We start from the raw sequence: 16,656 nt of genomic DNA on the forward strand, positions 1-16,656 counted from the left end.
ATTCCTGCCAAGTAGCCATCAGCTATTATTCTAACATCTCAAGGGAGAGTGAATGCTTTACTTCTCCAAACTTGCCCATTTTCTCTAAATCGTTTTATCTGTTAGAAAGTTCTTCCTTACATGGGATCAAAATGTGAGTCTCTATGCAGCTTCCAACCACTGGCCCTAATCTTACTCTTTTAGACCATATATAACAAGACCAAATCTGCTTCCATAAACAATGCTTTTTCCTATACCTGAAAACAGAACTCTTCTAAAGTGCAAATATTTTCTACCTAAGGTCAATAACTATGTGGGTTCCTCTCATCATTCCTTGTTTTCTTTCACAATTTTACAGATTCTCTACAAGTTTTCCAGATTGTGTGAAGGTGTGACACCCAGAAAGTCTGCCCTGGAGAGTCTTGTACAGCCAGCCTCTATATGCTAGGTGCAGATTAACCCACAGATACTGCTGAGCCACAAAACACCTAGCAGAACACGAACAGGCTTCTAACCACGACGGGCTGGGCCAACCAACCTCAGAAAGTTTAGATTGTCTTATAGTGTCCTTGGGCAGATCAAGTCAAATCCATTTCCATAAATAATTCTTGCAATAATTGACTGGTTCTCAAACCACTCCACCACAACCTACTGTCTTGCCACCATTCCCCGAGCTTTTGTAACTACACAGACCACACCTATCTCTCTTTCTTTTTTTTAAAGAGAGGTTTTGGTTATAGGGTACATACACTCACCAGAGAAATGGGGAGACAGAAACCAAGAAATCCCCCCCCCAGGGGGATGGCCACACTGCAATCTCTTCTTTTCCACTCTCCTCTTAGGATTTTGGGCATGCACACACACGTGTCCAGCGTGAGTTCTAAGCTGCCAGGTCCAGAACTCGAACCACAGTCGACTACATGGTAGTACAGCAATGCAATCATTTCACCATCTGCTGGTCCCCACACCTATTTCTTAAAGGGCCTAGATGCTCTCCTCTACCCGTTAGACATTTTGTTGGACTAACTCCATTGGTACTTCCACTCTCACCACCACAGCCTAAGACAATCGACAGTCTTCTTTCTCTCTTGCGTTTTAGAAGAATTATTAATTTAACACCATTTATTTATTTATTATTATAAGTTGCTATAAGACACATGTGCTCACCAGCAAGGGACAGGGGCGGGGGGAGTGAGAAAGCAAGCAGCCAGGTCTGGGACTCGAACCACAGTCAGTCATGTGGTAGTTCAGTGCTTTCACCACCACACCACCTGCTGGTCCGCAATTGACAGTTTTCTTTTCTTTTTTTTTAGAGAAAGATTTTTACTATAGGGTGTGTGCACTCTCCAGAAAGACAGACAGAAAGTGAGAAATCATCTCGCGGGGGATGGCCACACCATAGTCTCTTCTTCTTCTCCTCTTAGGATCTTGGGCACATACATACACATGCCTGGCATGACTTTTTTAAGTCTCTGGATCTGGAACTTGAACCATTGTCGACTACATGGGAATCCAGAGACGTAACCATTATGCCATCTGCTGGTCCCAAGTTTTCTAACTGGCCTCTGTGCTCAACAAGGTAGTAGCTAGAGTGATTCTATGAAAACAACCATATTTTGCCATTCCTCTGCTCAAAATTCTTGTGCTGCTTTCCTATTTCGCTCAGGAAAAAAGTCAAAACTATTAACATGATCTACGAGGCCCTACTATTCGATCTGCAGTCTTGCCCACCTCAATCATCCTGGTTTATTTACTACTGCTCTCCCCCTGGGATATGCAGCTCTAGCTGCTTCAGCCTCCCTGTTATTTCTTCACCCTGCCTGGATCCAGAATTTAAGATCTTTCCGTGGTTGCTTCTCCGCATGGAACTCTCCTGCAGTGCCAGCAGTCTCACTCCCAGATTCTCTACAAGTTTTCCAGATTGTGTGAAGGTGTGACACCCAGAAAGTCTGCCCTGGAGAGTCTTGTACAGCCAGCCTCTATATGCTAGGTGCAGATTAACCCACAGATACTGCTGAGCCACAAAACACCTAGCAGAACACGAACAGGCTTCTAACCACGACGGGCTGGGCCAACCAACCTCAGAAAGTTTAGATTGTCTTATAGTGTCCTTGGGCAGATCAAGTCAAATCCATTTCCATAAATAATTCTTGCAATAATTGACTGGTTCTCAAACCACTCCACCACAACCTACTGTCTTGCCACCATTCCCCGAGCTTTTGTAACTACACAGACCACACCTATCTCTCTTTCTTTTTTTTAAAGAGAGGTTTTGGTTATAGGGTACATACACTCACCAGAGAAATGGGGAGACAGAAACCAAGAAATCCCCCCCCCAGGGGGATGGCCACACTGCAATCTCTTCTTTTCCACTCTCCTCTTAGGATTTTGGGCATGCACACACACGTGTCCAGCGTGAGTTCTAAGCTGCCAGGTCCAGAACTCGAACCACAGTCGACTACATGGTAGTACAGCAATGCAATCATTTCACCATCTGCTGGTCCCCACACCTATTTCTTAAAGGGCCTAGATGCTCTCCTCTACCCGTTAGACATTTTGTTGGACTAACTCCATTGGTACTTCCACTCTCACCACCACAGCCTAAGACAATCGACAGTCTTCTTTCTCTCTTGCGTTTTAGAAGAATTATTAATTTAACACCATTTATTTATTTATTATTATAAGTTGCTATAAGACACATGTGCTCACCAGCAAGGGACAGGGGCGGGGGGAGTGAGAAAGCAAGCAGCCAGGTCTGGGACTCGAACCACAGTCAGTCATGTGGTAGTTCAGTGCTTTCACCACCACACCACCTGCTGGTCCGCAATTGACAGTTTTCTTTTCTTTTTTTTTAGAGAAAGATTTTTACTATAGGGTGTGTGCACTCTCCAGAAAGACAGACAGAAAGTGAGAAATCATCTCCCGGGGGATGGCCACACCATAGTCTCTTCTTCTTCTCCTCTTAGGATCTTGGGCACATACATACACATGCCTGGCATGACTTTTTTAAGTCTCTGGATCTGGAACTTGAACCATTGTCGACTACATGGGAATCCAGAGACGTAACCATTATGCCATCTGCTGGTCCCAAGTTTTCTAACTGGCCTCTGTGCTCAACAAGGTAGTAGCTAGAGTGATTCTATGAAAACAACCATATTTTGCCATTCCTCTGCTCAAAATTCTTGTGCTGCTTTCCTATTTCGCTCAGGAAAAAAGTCAAAACTATTAACATGATCTACGAGGCCCTACTATTCGATCTGCAGTCTTGCCCACCTCAATCATCCTGGTTTATTTACTACTGCTCTCCCCCTGGGATATGCAGCTCTAGCTGCTTCAGCCTCCCCGTTATTTCTTCACCCTGCCTGGATCCAGAATTTAAGATCTTTCCGTGGTTGCTTCTCCGCATGGAACTCTCCTGCAGTGCCAGCAGTCTCACTCCCTTTCGGCCTTGTGTGTCAAATGCTGCCTAGGCCACTTTTTAAAACCCTACGACTTTCTCCCACCACACCATCCCTGATACTTCCAAATCTGCTTAACCTGCTCTGTTTCTTCTTTTTCTTCCGCAGCACTGATTGTGTTTGAATACACTATGTCCATGCGGAATACTACTATTCTTACTCTTCATTGTCTTGCCTTGGTAGACAGTGAGGGCACGGGTCTTTGCTCACTGATGTAGCCTAAGCACAGAACAATGGCTGTCATGGGGCAGACACTTCATAAAGATTTGTTTAGTGATAATGGGACATACTTGGCCAGCTTAAATCTGACACATCAGGTGTCCTTATCTCACAGTCGCAGCCCCAGACGGAAGCCCCTCCAGCCAGCCATCCTCTCCCTTTTGTCCATGCACTGCTGTGTTTCTCTCCCCTGATCCAGTCTGCTTCTTCCCTTCCTCCCACACCCATAGGGCCTTTCTGGAGCCCTTTTGTGGCTCTCAAGCATCCTGGGTTCTCAGTCCTTGCACTGAACCTTTCCTCCTTACTACTTTTTCAACTGAAACCAGGGTCTCCTCTCTGGATTCTAATTGCCCTGGAGCCTTTGGAAGTAGAGGCTGCTAATTCTTTCACCCAGAGCCTTCAGGGTCTGGAGGTGGGGTTGGCAGCCTCTGCTTTCACTGCTGTTCCTTGACTATAATTTCTTTACCCATAAGCACAAAGCTCTGCTCCTATGAGGCTGGTATCGACCTCTTCTCTTCCCTGTAGCTGCCACCTACTGACTTCTAGGACACGTTCCCACTTAATGAACACGTGGATCCTAGTATTGTTCTTTACCCCACTGCTTGTCATCATCTGGGGTGACTGATGCTCATGGCCCGCCCCCAGCTCAGGCTCCCAGTCCATTAGCTGGCTCAATCACACTACCTTTTATCCTACGGATATCATTTCAGAATCTTTCAGACAGTACTCATGGTCAAATCCAGACCGTGTTTTACCAAGATCTGCTACACTTTGGAAAACTTGAATCTAAGTATACTGCTCTCCGATAGCAACCTCTATTACTTCCACCATGCCAGTTCTTTGATCTCATCAACAGCTCTGCATCCCCGACTGATCTGTGCCATTCCCACCTCCTTTTCTTTCTTTCCTTTTTTTTTTTTTACAAGTTTGTTTACTCATTTCTTCCATACAAGAAAGAAAGAGACAGAACAGAAACATACCCAGGAGGATCTTCGCACCAAGTACAGCGCTGGCCTCAGCTGGTAAGGACTATGGACAGGCTCATGCTGCTGGCATGTAAAGGGAAACCTTGGGGTGCCACCCAAGCCCTTCCCATGGGCCTTCAACACTGTGGAAGATCGAGCTGTTGCGATGCCACCCTGGCTGACCCATGTTATCCTCTTCTGACAGCTTCCTGAGATTTCCACTGCTCCCCTGACTCAGTTTAGACACCAAGAACCACCACTTCCTGAGAGCAGCCACTCTAATCTTCATGGTGGTTCAGTAAATTTCATATTGTGCAAAAAAAACAAAACAAAACAAAACAAAAAAACAAAAACAAACCAACGAACCAATGTCTTACTTTGCATTAGGATGGGAATAATATCAATTATTTACATCTAAAAAAACTGTCAGGGACAGAATGTCAAAGCCAGAGGGTCTGGTGCACACTAACCACCACGTGGGGGTGCCACTGCCGTTGGTAAATAGAAACACCTACCGTCTTTGCCCATACTGTGAGACTCTCACTACTGTTTATGCTCTGTGCGACTTCTGTTCTGTGATTCAATGACTCATGTGCTGTTATTTTACAAACCATTATTATAACTGAAAATATTTTCATGTCCTACAACAATATCTCCCAAACATTCATTAAGCAGTGGTTCTAGTGATAGCTCTGAAAAACAGCCTGCAAAACAGTCACTTTGGAACAGAAGTCAGTTGTGATAAAACACCATGACGAAGGCCAAACATTCACTATGACATCCTGTGCTGTTAATGTAGGATAAAGCTCTCTAGAAAACAAGAGCTAAGGAAGGAAAAAAAATGAAAAAAGTAGTAGTGTAAAAATAGGTTAGAGTGCTACTCATTCATATATGTCCAAAAATATTCCCTTTACATCATTTCCTATAGGATGATTACTGTTGAGGTATGAGTTTTATATGATGAGATCACTTCAGGAATACATCTGTCATATAAATACAAAGGCCTTCTTTTTTTTTTTTTTTTTTTTTTTGAGAGATTTTTACTATAGTGCACTCGCCAGACAGACAGAGAGAGACATTAGAGACAGAAAGCGAGAAATCACCCCCCAGGGGGGATGGTCACGCCGCAATCCCTTCTCCTCCATTCTCCTCTCGGGATCTTGGGCACGCACGCACACACGCCCAGCGTGAGTTTTAAGCCACCGGGTCCGGGACACAAACCACGGTCGACTACGTGGGAGTCCAGCGACATAGCCATTACGCTAACTGCTGGTTCCCAGGCCTTCTTAAAAAGATAGTACTTCCTATACCACTTCCATGAAATGCCTCTCTTTCCATTACTATGGGCATATAGTAAATGGTGTGGTGATTATGAGTATTGGTTTTAGAGTCAAACTTCCTAGGTTTGAATCTCTCTGGCTCCATCATTTTCAGGCTCTTTGACTTTGGACATCAAACTTTGGAATCTGATGTAGATCAGATTCCTCCTCTAAAAAAATTAGCATGACAGCACTACCTACTTCAAAGGGTTGCTGTGGAGACTGAATAAGATGATACAGAAGACACTCCCAAGCCCGTGTAGAACTGAGCAAACACTACGTAAGGAACTGCTATTGCAGTTATCGTCACCACCACCACCATCTTCCCATCTACCCTGGATGACTCTTAAACGTCTGAGTTTGCTCCATTAATAACAGTATATGAATTTAATCATAGAACATGAAGTGGTAAAGATATTAGACCCCCTACTCCCTTTTGCTATTTTCTTTTGAACACTTGTCAGAATCCTTTATCAACACAGTTCTGAGTATCAGTCTGTGGATGGGGTTGGCAACATTTAGTCTTTCGGTGTTAGTCCTGGGTGATTGATATGATTCTGAATAGAGCCTGTGCAGACACTAACATTAATATCAAGTGCCATGGCAGTGAAGTTTCGCAGGACATTTCCCTTAGCCAGCTTACCTTCAGCCTGTCTTTGGGCAGTGCGACAACACCTTGCTTGATGATTTCCAGGACCCTCTCCACAGACAGCTCAGCTCCAGCCTGTAACAATCTTGAGCTAAAGAAGGTGATCACCTGTAACGGAGAGTGTTATGTGTTATTTTTTAAACAAGCAGATACATGAAGTGCACTTTCAGTAGATGCCCTTCTCACATGGCAGTCAAGCCATAATTCCATTCCTAAAGTGACCTGGCTTTCAACTCATATTAGTCCTCCTAAACATGGTCCTCATTCTATGGGGTTTGCTGACCGAATCAGAGCCAACCCTGAATATTTAGGCTGATTATTCATTCTGTGAATTAAGTAGCCTCCTGAATTTTTTAAAAAAGAATTATTTTATTTAACTCAATTTATTTTTTAATTTGACCAGAGACAGAGAAAGAAGGAGAGAGAAAGTGAGAAAGCTAGCTGCCAGGTCCGGGACTTGAACCGCAGTCAGCCATGTGGAAGTCCAGCGCCCTTAACCACCATGCCATAAGCTGGCCCTGAACTTTGTTCTTACATGTGCTGTCTGACTTTACATATGTAGACAGTAACACCCATCAAAAGGTGGAAAGAGAACACTAAGTCTTATAACCTTGCCAATTTTGATATTTAGTAGCTGTTACAGAAAGGTCTTAATAGAAAGGAACTTTGAAGCTAATGGCTAAATGATGTTTTGGGGATTACTAGTAGAATTTTATTTATTCACATCAGCCTTATTCCTGATCGCCATGGAGAATCAACAACCTATGATTACTTTTGTTTCATGTTCTGGCACAGCCTGGACTATGTGGCCAGATAGTAACACAGTAGAATTCTGAAAACAGCCCTGTCCCTAAATAAATATTTGTCACTAAAATCTTAACATCATAATTTTTTAGCAAATTGTTTCAAAAACCACAATGTTAGTAAATCCAGAAGATGCAAACACATACCTCCCCCTTTTGCCACAGAGTGTGTGTGCTTGCTAGAGAAAGACAGAAAGAGACAGAGAGAAGGAAAGTGAGGAATCACTCCCTAAGCGGGAAGGCCATGTCACGGTCCCTTCTGTGTCATTGTCTTCTTGGGATTTTAGGCATGCATGCACATGTGCCTGGCATGATTTTCAACCTGTCAGGTCTGGGGCTCAAACCACGGTTAGTCCAGTGCCTTACCACTATGTCACCTGCCAGCCTCATCATTGCATATTTTAAAATAAGATTTTAATCTATCACTGTATGTTTTCTATTTTTTATTTTTTTTAGAGGTTTTTGCTATAGGGCGTGTGCGCTCACCAGACAGGCAGAGAGAGACAGAGAGACAGAAAGAGAGAAATCACCCCTCAGGGGGGATGGCCACGCCGCAGTCCCTTCTCCTCCATTCTCCTCTCGGGATCTTGGGCACGCACACACACGCGCCCAGCGTGAGTTTTAAGCCACCGGGTCCGGGACGCAAACCGCAGTCGACTACATGGGAGTCCAGCGACATAGCCATTATGCTAACTGCTGGTCCCTGTTTTCTATTTTTTATGTCTCTCTTCAAAAATTTATTCACTATACTACGAAAATCAGTTTGTATATCTACATCTACACTCTGTGAGCACAATTTTGTTTTAAGTTTATTCTTTTTTTTTTCCATGAGTGAGGCACGGATAGACCCAAAAGGCTTTTCACTTCACGATTCCCCCCAGCCCAGTCTCAGCCTGCCTGGATCATGGGCAAACGCACATGCTCAGTATACTCAGGGAGTCCTCAGGACCCTAACCACGGGCCTTGCCAGTGTGCAGCTCATTGCATTACTGCTGCACCGCCTCCTGGCCCCTGTGAACAAAATTTTAATCCCAGAATTCCCAGAGGAGCTTAAAATCTGACAAAGGAAAAACAAAGCCCATAGGCACATATTGAAGAAACGAACCTGTGTACAAAATAAGCGTATTGCAAAGGAGTTGGTACCAGCAAACTGCTTGAGATGAATAAATGATTTATCCAGAATCAAAAGCAGTGCAGCAGCCAGCAGCTGCCAGTATTGCCACTCAGTGTCCCAGACACATGAGATGCTTGTTTGGCAATGGTCCTGGCCTAACCTGGCATAAATGCATTTCAGTAGCATTTATGTACTAGAGTATATTTCCACTAGACTCATTAGAAGTTGGTGTACTCTTGAACAATTAATGTTTATATGGACTCCCACATGGTTTGAGTCCCAGACCTGGCGGCTTGCTTTCTCGCTTTCTCTCACTCTCTCTCGGTCCCTCTCTGGTCAAATTAAAATAAATTAACAAGGTTAAAATAAAATAATTCTTAAAAAATATGCAATGATAAATATAAATGCATGTGTGTGTATAAATATCTTTACAGAGTTTAAACATAAACTTATTTTTTCTCATGAAAAAACTGGTTAGCAATATGAATTGTCTACTTTGTTGGTTAAACATAGTTGAATATTGGCAATTTCATGTGTCAATCTCGTACCTCTTCTTTGACCAAAAAATATTTAAAGAGCAGAAACATACCTGTCAAAAACACATTTCTAGGGCTAGCAGATGGCCTAGTGGCTATGTCACTGGACTCCCACATGGCCGAATATGGTTTGAGTCCCACTGGATGGCTTCAAAATCAATCTGGGTGCGTGTATGTGTGTGTGCACATGCGTGCATGTCCAAGAGTCTGAGAGGAGAATGGAGAAGGGACTGTGGCATGGTCATCCTCCCCCCCAGGCAGTGATTTTTCACTTTCACTCTCACTGTCTGTCTCTCTTTCTCCAGTGAGCGTATGTACCCTAAGGCAAAAATCCCTTAAGAGACACACACACACACACACACATACACACTCTAAGAATGAAAAAAACACCGATGAAAAAGTAGATAGGGCTTACACATGCATGAGATACACAGAATTATCCCCCCTTTCTAGTATATGCTAAAAGCTGACATTTCACTATTGGGCGATTTCTGGCATATAGCAATAGTTAGTATCAGCAAGGAGCAATTCCTAAACACAGCTGATCAATAAAAGTAGCTGAGAGTCTTGTGACATACTGATCTCAGGGTTTAACCACGGGCCTTCTACAGGGCTTTCTAGGTGGTCTGGATGACAAGCCAGAATCTGGACCAGAGGTCTCCAAACAAACTCACCAATTCCCTTTCTCTTCCTTTTTTCATCTCTCCCTCTTTCTTCTTTCTCTTTCTTTAAAGTTTATTTATTTATTTATTTAGGGGAGATGGTTGCTACGGGGCATGTGCCCTCCCTGGAGGGTGATTTCTCACATTTCTTCTCTCTGTCTCTCTCCAGCGAGCACAAAAATCTCAAAAAAAATTTTTTTTGTTTGTTAAATTTGTTAGTTGAGATTTGTTTTATGCCCTCAAATATGTTCTATCTCAGTGAATATTCTATGTGCACTGATGTTTCTGGGTGGAATGTCCTATAAATGTCAACTAGATCAAGTAGGTTGGTAATAATATTTGGGTCTTTTATATCAATACAAATTTTCTATTTATTTATTATATCAATTACTGAGAAGGAAGTACTGATTTATCTAATTACGATTGTGAATTTGTCTATTTCTCCTTGCAGCCCTATCACGTTTGTTTCATGTGTTTTGAAGCTCTGCTGTCAGTGTATATACATTTGGGGCTGTTAGGTCTTCCTGGTAAACTGACCCCTTTTTTTCTTTTTTTTTTTTTTTGGAGAGATTTTTGCTATAGGGCGCGTGCGCTCGCCAGACAGACAGAGAGAGACATAGAGACAGAAAGCGAGAAATCACCCCCCAGGGGGGATGGTCACGCCGCAATCCCTTCTCCTCCATTCTCCTCTCGGGATCTTGGGCACGCACGCACACGCGCCCGACGTGAGTTCCAAGCCACCGGGTCCAGGACGCGAACCACGATCGACCACGTGGGAGTCCAGCGACATAGCCATTACGCTAACTGCTGGTTCCCCACCCCTTTTTCTTTATATGGTGTACCTCTGCTAGTATTCCTTCTTGTTCTGAAGTCTACTTTGTCTGCTATTAACACAGTGCTTGCATGGTAAACCTTCTTTCATTCCTTTACCTTTAACCCATTTATGTTTTTATATTTAAAGTAGGTTTCTTGTAGACAACACTTAAGTCTTACTTTTTATCCAACCTGATAGGTTGTTTTTATTTGTTTTAGATTTTGCCACAGGGCATGTGGCATGCACTTATGGGAGAGAGACAGAGAGACAGCCAGAGAGAGAGAGAGAGAGAGAAAGTGAAAAGTCACCCCCTGGGGGAATGGTTACACCGCAATCCCTTCTCCTCTATTTCTTGGAATCTTCTGCATGCATACACGTGCCTGGCATGCTTTTCAAGGCACTGGACCTAGGACTGGAACCACAGAGTCCACCATGTGGGAACCAGCACATTAGCCATCACATCACCTCCTGGCCCCGATTATTTCTGTATTTTAACTAGGGCATAAGGACCATTCACATTTAATTTAGTTACTGGACTGGTTGGATTTAAATCTACCCTATTGCTTATTGTTTTCTATTTGTTCCACTATTACTATTCTGCTTTTCTGGCCTTCTTTTGGATTGACCATAATTTGTAATTCTATTTTATCCCCACCTTTTGTGTACTAGTTCTATTGGTCTTTCTTTCTTTTTCTTTCTTTTCCTTTTCTTTTTCCTTTTCCTCTTTCTTTCTGTCAGAGGGTGTGGCACATGCACATGTACACAAGTGAGAAGGATGAAAGAAAGACAAAGATAGAAAGGGAAAACCCAAAGTACCCTCCAATGGGGCCTGGTCATGCAATCTTTTTTTCCTCCAATTCTCCATTTCATCAGGATCCTGGCCACATAGGGCTTTATCTAGCATGTCTTTAAAGCTAACGGGATGGAGACTCAAACTCTTATTGGCCATTTGGGATCCTCCAATTCACTCTATTCAGCACCTAACCACTGTGTTAGGGGACAGCACTTTCTTTTTTCTTTTAATGGTTGCTCTAGAGTTTATATCTTTATCACAGTCTACCTTCAAATAATATTATACCACTTAACATTGTCAAGAACTGTAGAGTCTGGGACCAGCAGTTAGCATAATTACTATGTCGCTGGACTCCCATGTAGTTGATCGCAGTTCGAGTCTTGTACCTGGTGACTTAAACTCATGCCGGGTGCGTGTGCGTGCGTGCCCAAGATTCCAAGAGGAGAATGGAAGAGAAGGGACTGCGGTGTGGCCATCCCCCTTGGGGGGTGATTTCTCACATTTTGTCTCTTTGTCTCTCTCTGTCTTTCTGGCGAGCGCACACGCCCTATAGCAAAAAACCTCTCCAAAAAAAAACAAAAAACCCCTCCAAAAAAAAAAAAAAAAAAAAAAGAACTGTAGAGTCTGAAATTTTATCCTCCTGCGAGCTAACAGGTAAGCTAATGTCATAGCTTCATGGATTCTGAAAGAAGACAGATTTCTGGGTCAGATCAGAGGACAATTTGTTAGCAAGGCAATGACACTGATCAGAGCATTAACATCATTGCACTGGTACCTCCAGTTGCACAGGGTGACGTGACAAGAGCCAGATAACATCAGCACATACAGTAAGTCGTATTACAGGAAACGTATGGTGAGTTCAAGGAACCCAAAGCTCTTACGATGGTCATGTCTATCTTTTGCTACAGAAAGAGACACAAACATCCTTGAGATGATAATCTAGAACAAGGGCAGTCAGTGCCTTTGCTGACAAGATGTCAGAGACACGAGACCGAAGGAGAATTATCTCCCTGCGTATGTGTGTCAACTTCCAATTCATCCCTCCCATCCTTTGCATACTGGTGACACATCTTATTTCATATACATTACAAACCCTGCATTTTGCATACATTGTACTATTTTTGTTTTAGACAAGGGGTTGGAAACTTAGAACTGGTGGGCTAAACCTAGTCTATTGTCTGTTTTTGTCAATCAAATGTTACTGGAACATAGTCATGCTAATTTGTTCACATATTGCCTATGGCTGCTAAATACAGTCAAAGGACAACCACAGCAGAGTTGAGAGGTTGTGTCATAGAGTGGATAGTCCCATAAAGTCTAAAATACTATCTGGTCATTTACGGAAAGATTTGCTGATACTTCTTTAGACAGTCGATTATTCTATACAGAGAATCAATATGAGAAGTGTTTAATTTTTACCATTTCTGGAGCTAACCTCTTTTTTGCAGGTCTAAGTTTCTGTCAGGTATATTTCTTTTGTTTGAATAACTTTCTTTAACTTTTCTTACAGGACTCATATGCTAGCAATAAGTCCTCTCAGTTCATGTTTGTTTGAAAATGTCTTATTCTGCTTTCAGGTTTTTACAAATTAATTCATTAGCTAATCAGTACTAATTAATTAGCTAATCAATTAATTTGCTTGCTTGCTTGCTAGAGGGCACATGCGCTTGCCCAAGAGAGACAGAGAGAGGGAGGGAGAAGAGAAAGCAGTCCCCTGGGGAATGGTCATGCTGTAATCCTGTCTCCTCCATTACTCTCTCTTTTTGGAATTTTCAGCATGTAAACACATGCATCTGGCATGTTTTTCAAGCAGCTGGGTCTGGGACTCAAACTGTAAACTCAGCCATGTGGAATCTGGCTGTCTTAACCACCAGGTCATAGATTCACCTGTTTTTCGATTTTCAAACATATTTTTATGAGTAATAAATTCTAAACTGACATTTTTTTACACTTTAGCATTTTAAAAAATAATTATTTTATTTTATTTATCATTATTATTATTTAATTTGACGAGAGAGAGAGAGAGAAAGGGAAAGTGAGAAAGCAAGCCACCAGGTCCAGGACTCAAACTGGGTCGATCATGTGGGAGTCTAGCACCTTCACAGCCATGCCAACTGCTGGCCCCTACTTTAGCATTTTAAAGATGTCACTTCATTATCTGACTTACATAGGTTCTGACAAGAAGACTGCTGTTATCATCATTGTTCCTCTGTGTATGTTTTTTTTTTCCTCTGGCTGCACTTAAGATCGAATTTACTCTTTTATCTTTGGCTTTTCAGATATCTAAATAAATACTTTTTTGTGGGATTTTTAAAAAATGGATTTCCCTGATTGATTTTCTTTGAACTTCTTGTATTTGTGATTTCAGGTCTTTCATTAATTTTGGAAAATTTTCAGCCATAATCTCTTCAAATTTTTCTTCTGATTGTTCTCTCTCTGTCTCCTTATTCCGGAACTCCAATTATATGTACACTGGATTATTAAATATTGTCCTATTCCTCTTAGCTGTTCTGTTCTCACATTTTTTTTCTCACCACGTTTATCTACATAATTTATGCTGATCTATCTTTAAGACTACATATTTTTTCCCCTTGATGGCAATTTTTAAAAAATAATTATTTATTTATGTAATTCCATTTGCCATTATTATTTTTTGACCAGCCATGTGGGAGTCCACCACCATGCCACCTGCCAGCCCCATCATTATTATTTTTCGATTTGACCAGAGAGAGAAAAAAAGAAAATGAGAAAGCAAGCCACCAGATCTGAGACTTGAACTACAGTCAGCTATGTGGGAGTCCAGCACTTTATCCACCACACCACCTGCTAGCTCCTCAGCACAATCCTTTATCTGTCATATCATGTTCTTTATTTCTAGCATTCTCATTTATTTTTTTCTTACAGTTTCCAACTCTTTCTGGGATTCTCCATCTATCAATATTTATGCATGTTGTCATCTTTTCCACTAGGTTAGGGATTGGCCAACTTTTTTCTCTAAAGGGCCAGGTTATAAATGTTTTAGGTTTGTGAGTTATAATAAAGTGTCTGTCACATATATGTCTCTTAAAAAAATCATAGCTTACAGTCTGTACAAAGACAATTGTGAGCTATAGTTGGCCCATAGAACATTGATGACCTTCACACTAGATCTTTTTTTTTTCTTTCTTTCTTTTTTTTTTTTTAAAGGTTTCTGCCATAGTGTGTGTGTGCTCACCAGGGAGACAGTGAGAGGGAAAGTGAGAAATCATCTGCCTATACCCACTGGTAGGGATGACAATGCTGCAATCTCTTCTCTGCCATTCTCCTCCTAGGATTTTGGGTACACACACACATGCACCTGGCATGATTTTCAAGTTGCTAGGTCTGGAACTCAAACTGTGGTCAGCCATGTGGGAGTCCTGTGAATTAACCAACATGCCACTTGCTGGATCTTTTTCTTCTTTTTTTAAGAGAGGTTTTTGCTATAGGGCACATGCACTTGCCAGAAAGATAGAGAGAGACAGAAAGCAAGAAATCACCCTCGAGAGGGGATGGCCACGCCGTAATCCCTTCTCCTCCATTCTCTTCTTGAGATCTTGGGCACGTACACACATGCGCTGGGCATGATTTTAAGCCACTGGGTCCGGGACTCAAATTGCGGTCACTACATAGGAGTCCAGCAACTTAGCCATTACGCCAACTGCTGGTCCCTTTGTCTGATAGTTCTAATGTTTTAGTCATTGCTGAATCTAGTTCTGTTGTCTCTTGACAATATGAGTTGTTTTTTTTTTTTTTTTTTTTTTTTTGAAATTTTGGGGGGCACGAGGGGGGCATGTTTTTCTGAAATTTTAGGGGGCCAGCAGGTGGCATGGTGGTTAAGGTGCTGGACTACCACACGGCCAATTATGGTTCAGGCTGCTGACCCGGTGGCTAGAAAATCACCCTGGATGTGTGTGCATGTATGCCCAAAATCCTATGGGTAGAATGGAGGAGAAGGGATTGCAGAGTGGCCTGCCCCCCAGGAGGAGATTCCTCACTTTCCTTCTCTCTGATTCTCTCTGGTGAGTGCACGCACCCTATGACAAAACCTTGGGGGAAAAAAGCTTCATTTGGTTGAATGATGGACAACAGAACCATAGAGACTGAGGTAAATACTATTTATGTTGGAGTTAGGCACACCTCTCCTTAACTCAGGCTTAGGACTGAGCTCATTTACTTAGAAGATGAGCTGAATTGAAGTTTTTGTTGTTATGACTATCTATAAATGGCATCTTTTAAAATTTTTTTTATTATTTTTTTATCTTTTAGAGAGAGATTTTTGCTAACTTAGAAGATGAGCTGAATTGAAGTTTTTGTTGTTATGACTATCTATAAACGGCATCTTTTTTAATTTTTTTATTATTTTTTTATTTTTTAGAGAGAGATTTTTGCTATACGGTGCATGTGCTTGCTGGAGAGACAGAGAAAAGGAGACAGAGAAAAAGAAAGTGAGAAATCACCCACCCCCAGGGAGATGGCCATGCCACAATCCCTTCTCCTCCATCCTCCTCTCAGGATTTTGGGCACGCATGCACACGTGCTTAGTGTGATTTTTTTAAGCTGCCAGGTCCGGGACTTACACCGCCATGGATTACATGGGAATCCTGTGACATAACCACTATGCCATGTGCTGGTCCCCATGAACCACATCTTCGAATGACACCTTCTGTGTACTCGGGATCTGAAGTGCTGTAGGCTTTTCAATGCTCATGCTCCCCTTTCTGCCTTCAGTTATCTCTGTATACCTGGGTCACAGAGCAGGGTCTTGATCCAGGCTCTTCATTCATTTCCAGTAGTATTTTGCTGCTGCTCATTACTTAGTTCTTGCTAGACTGGTGGCAGGAGATAAATGGTCCTCTATTGTCCTAGACCTGCTCTCTTAGACCTGCTGTCCCAAGACTTGAGTCTTAAGAACACTCTGTATGCTTGGTCCATCTTTCCTTCCCTTTTCTTGTGGCAGCTGAAATTTGCTCAGTCTCTGTAGTAAATCTTATGGAAGGATACCTCTAGTGGTACTCTCATAGGATCTTGGGGCTAAGACAATTTCCTTCATCTTCCCCACAAGCAGAGGGTCTTTTCTTCTATTCTTCCCCAGCAAAAATGTGTCTCTACCTATGCTCTGAGGTAACAAAGTTTGGTATTCCTCTCCCAAAACCCAAGGCTTTTGTACCACATGAGAGAAGAGGCTGGCATGGGTCTTTCTTTGGCTTCTGCCTGGTCACCAGTTTCAGTAAAAAAGAAGTCTGTGAGTACCAATTCCTTTCATTTCTGGGTCTCCTGGTGTTCTGTAATGTCACACTAGTTCACACTCAATCTTCAGCTAATTG

At 42.4% G+C, this 16,656-nt stretch overlaps 1 protein-coding gene across 2 annotated transcripts in view; it reads right to left on the reverse strand.

The window, feature by feature from the left end:
* DYM (dymeclin) overlaps window positions 1-16,656 on the reverse strand; it is a 445,444-nt gene that overhangs the window by 67,722 nt on the left and 361,066 nt on the right. For both annotated transcript variants that reach the window (XM_006144440.3, XM_027770270.1), the window contains one exon: window positions 6,584-6,697. In XM_006144440.3, coding sequence (XP_006144502.1) covers window positions 6,584-6,697 — 114 coding nt within the window. The remainder of the gene's footprint in view (window positions 1-6,583; window positions 6,698-16,656) is intronic.

The sequence above is a fragment of the Tupaia chinensis genome, unplaced genomic scaffold, assembly GCF_000334495.1.
Source record: "Tupaia chinensis unplaced genomic scaffold, TupChi_1.0 Scaffold000119_2, whole genome shotgun sequence".
In the NCBI taxonomy this organism is placed as follows: domain Eukaryota; kingdom Metazoa; phylum Chordata; class Mammalia; order Scandentia; family Tupaiidae; genus Tupaia; species Tupaia belangeri.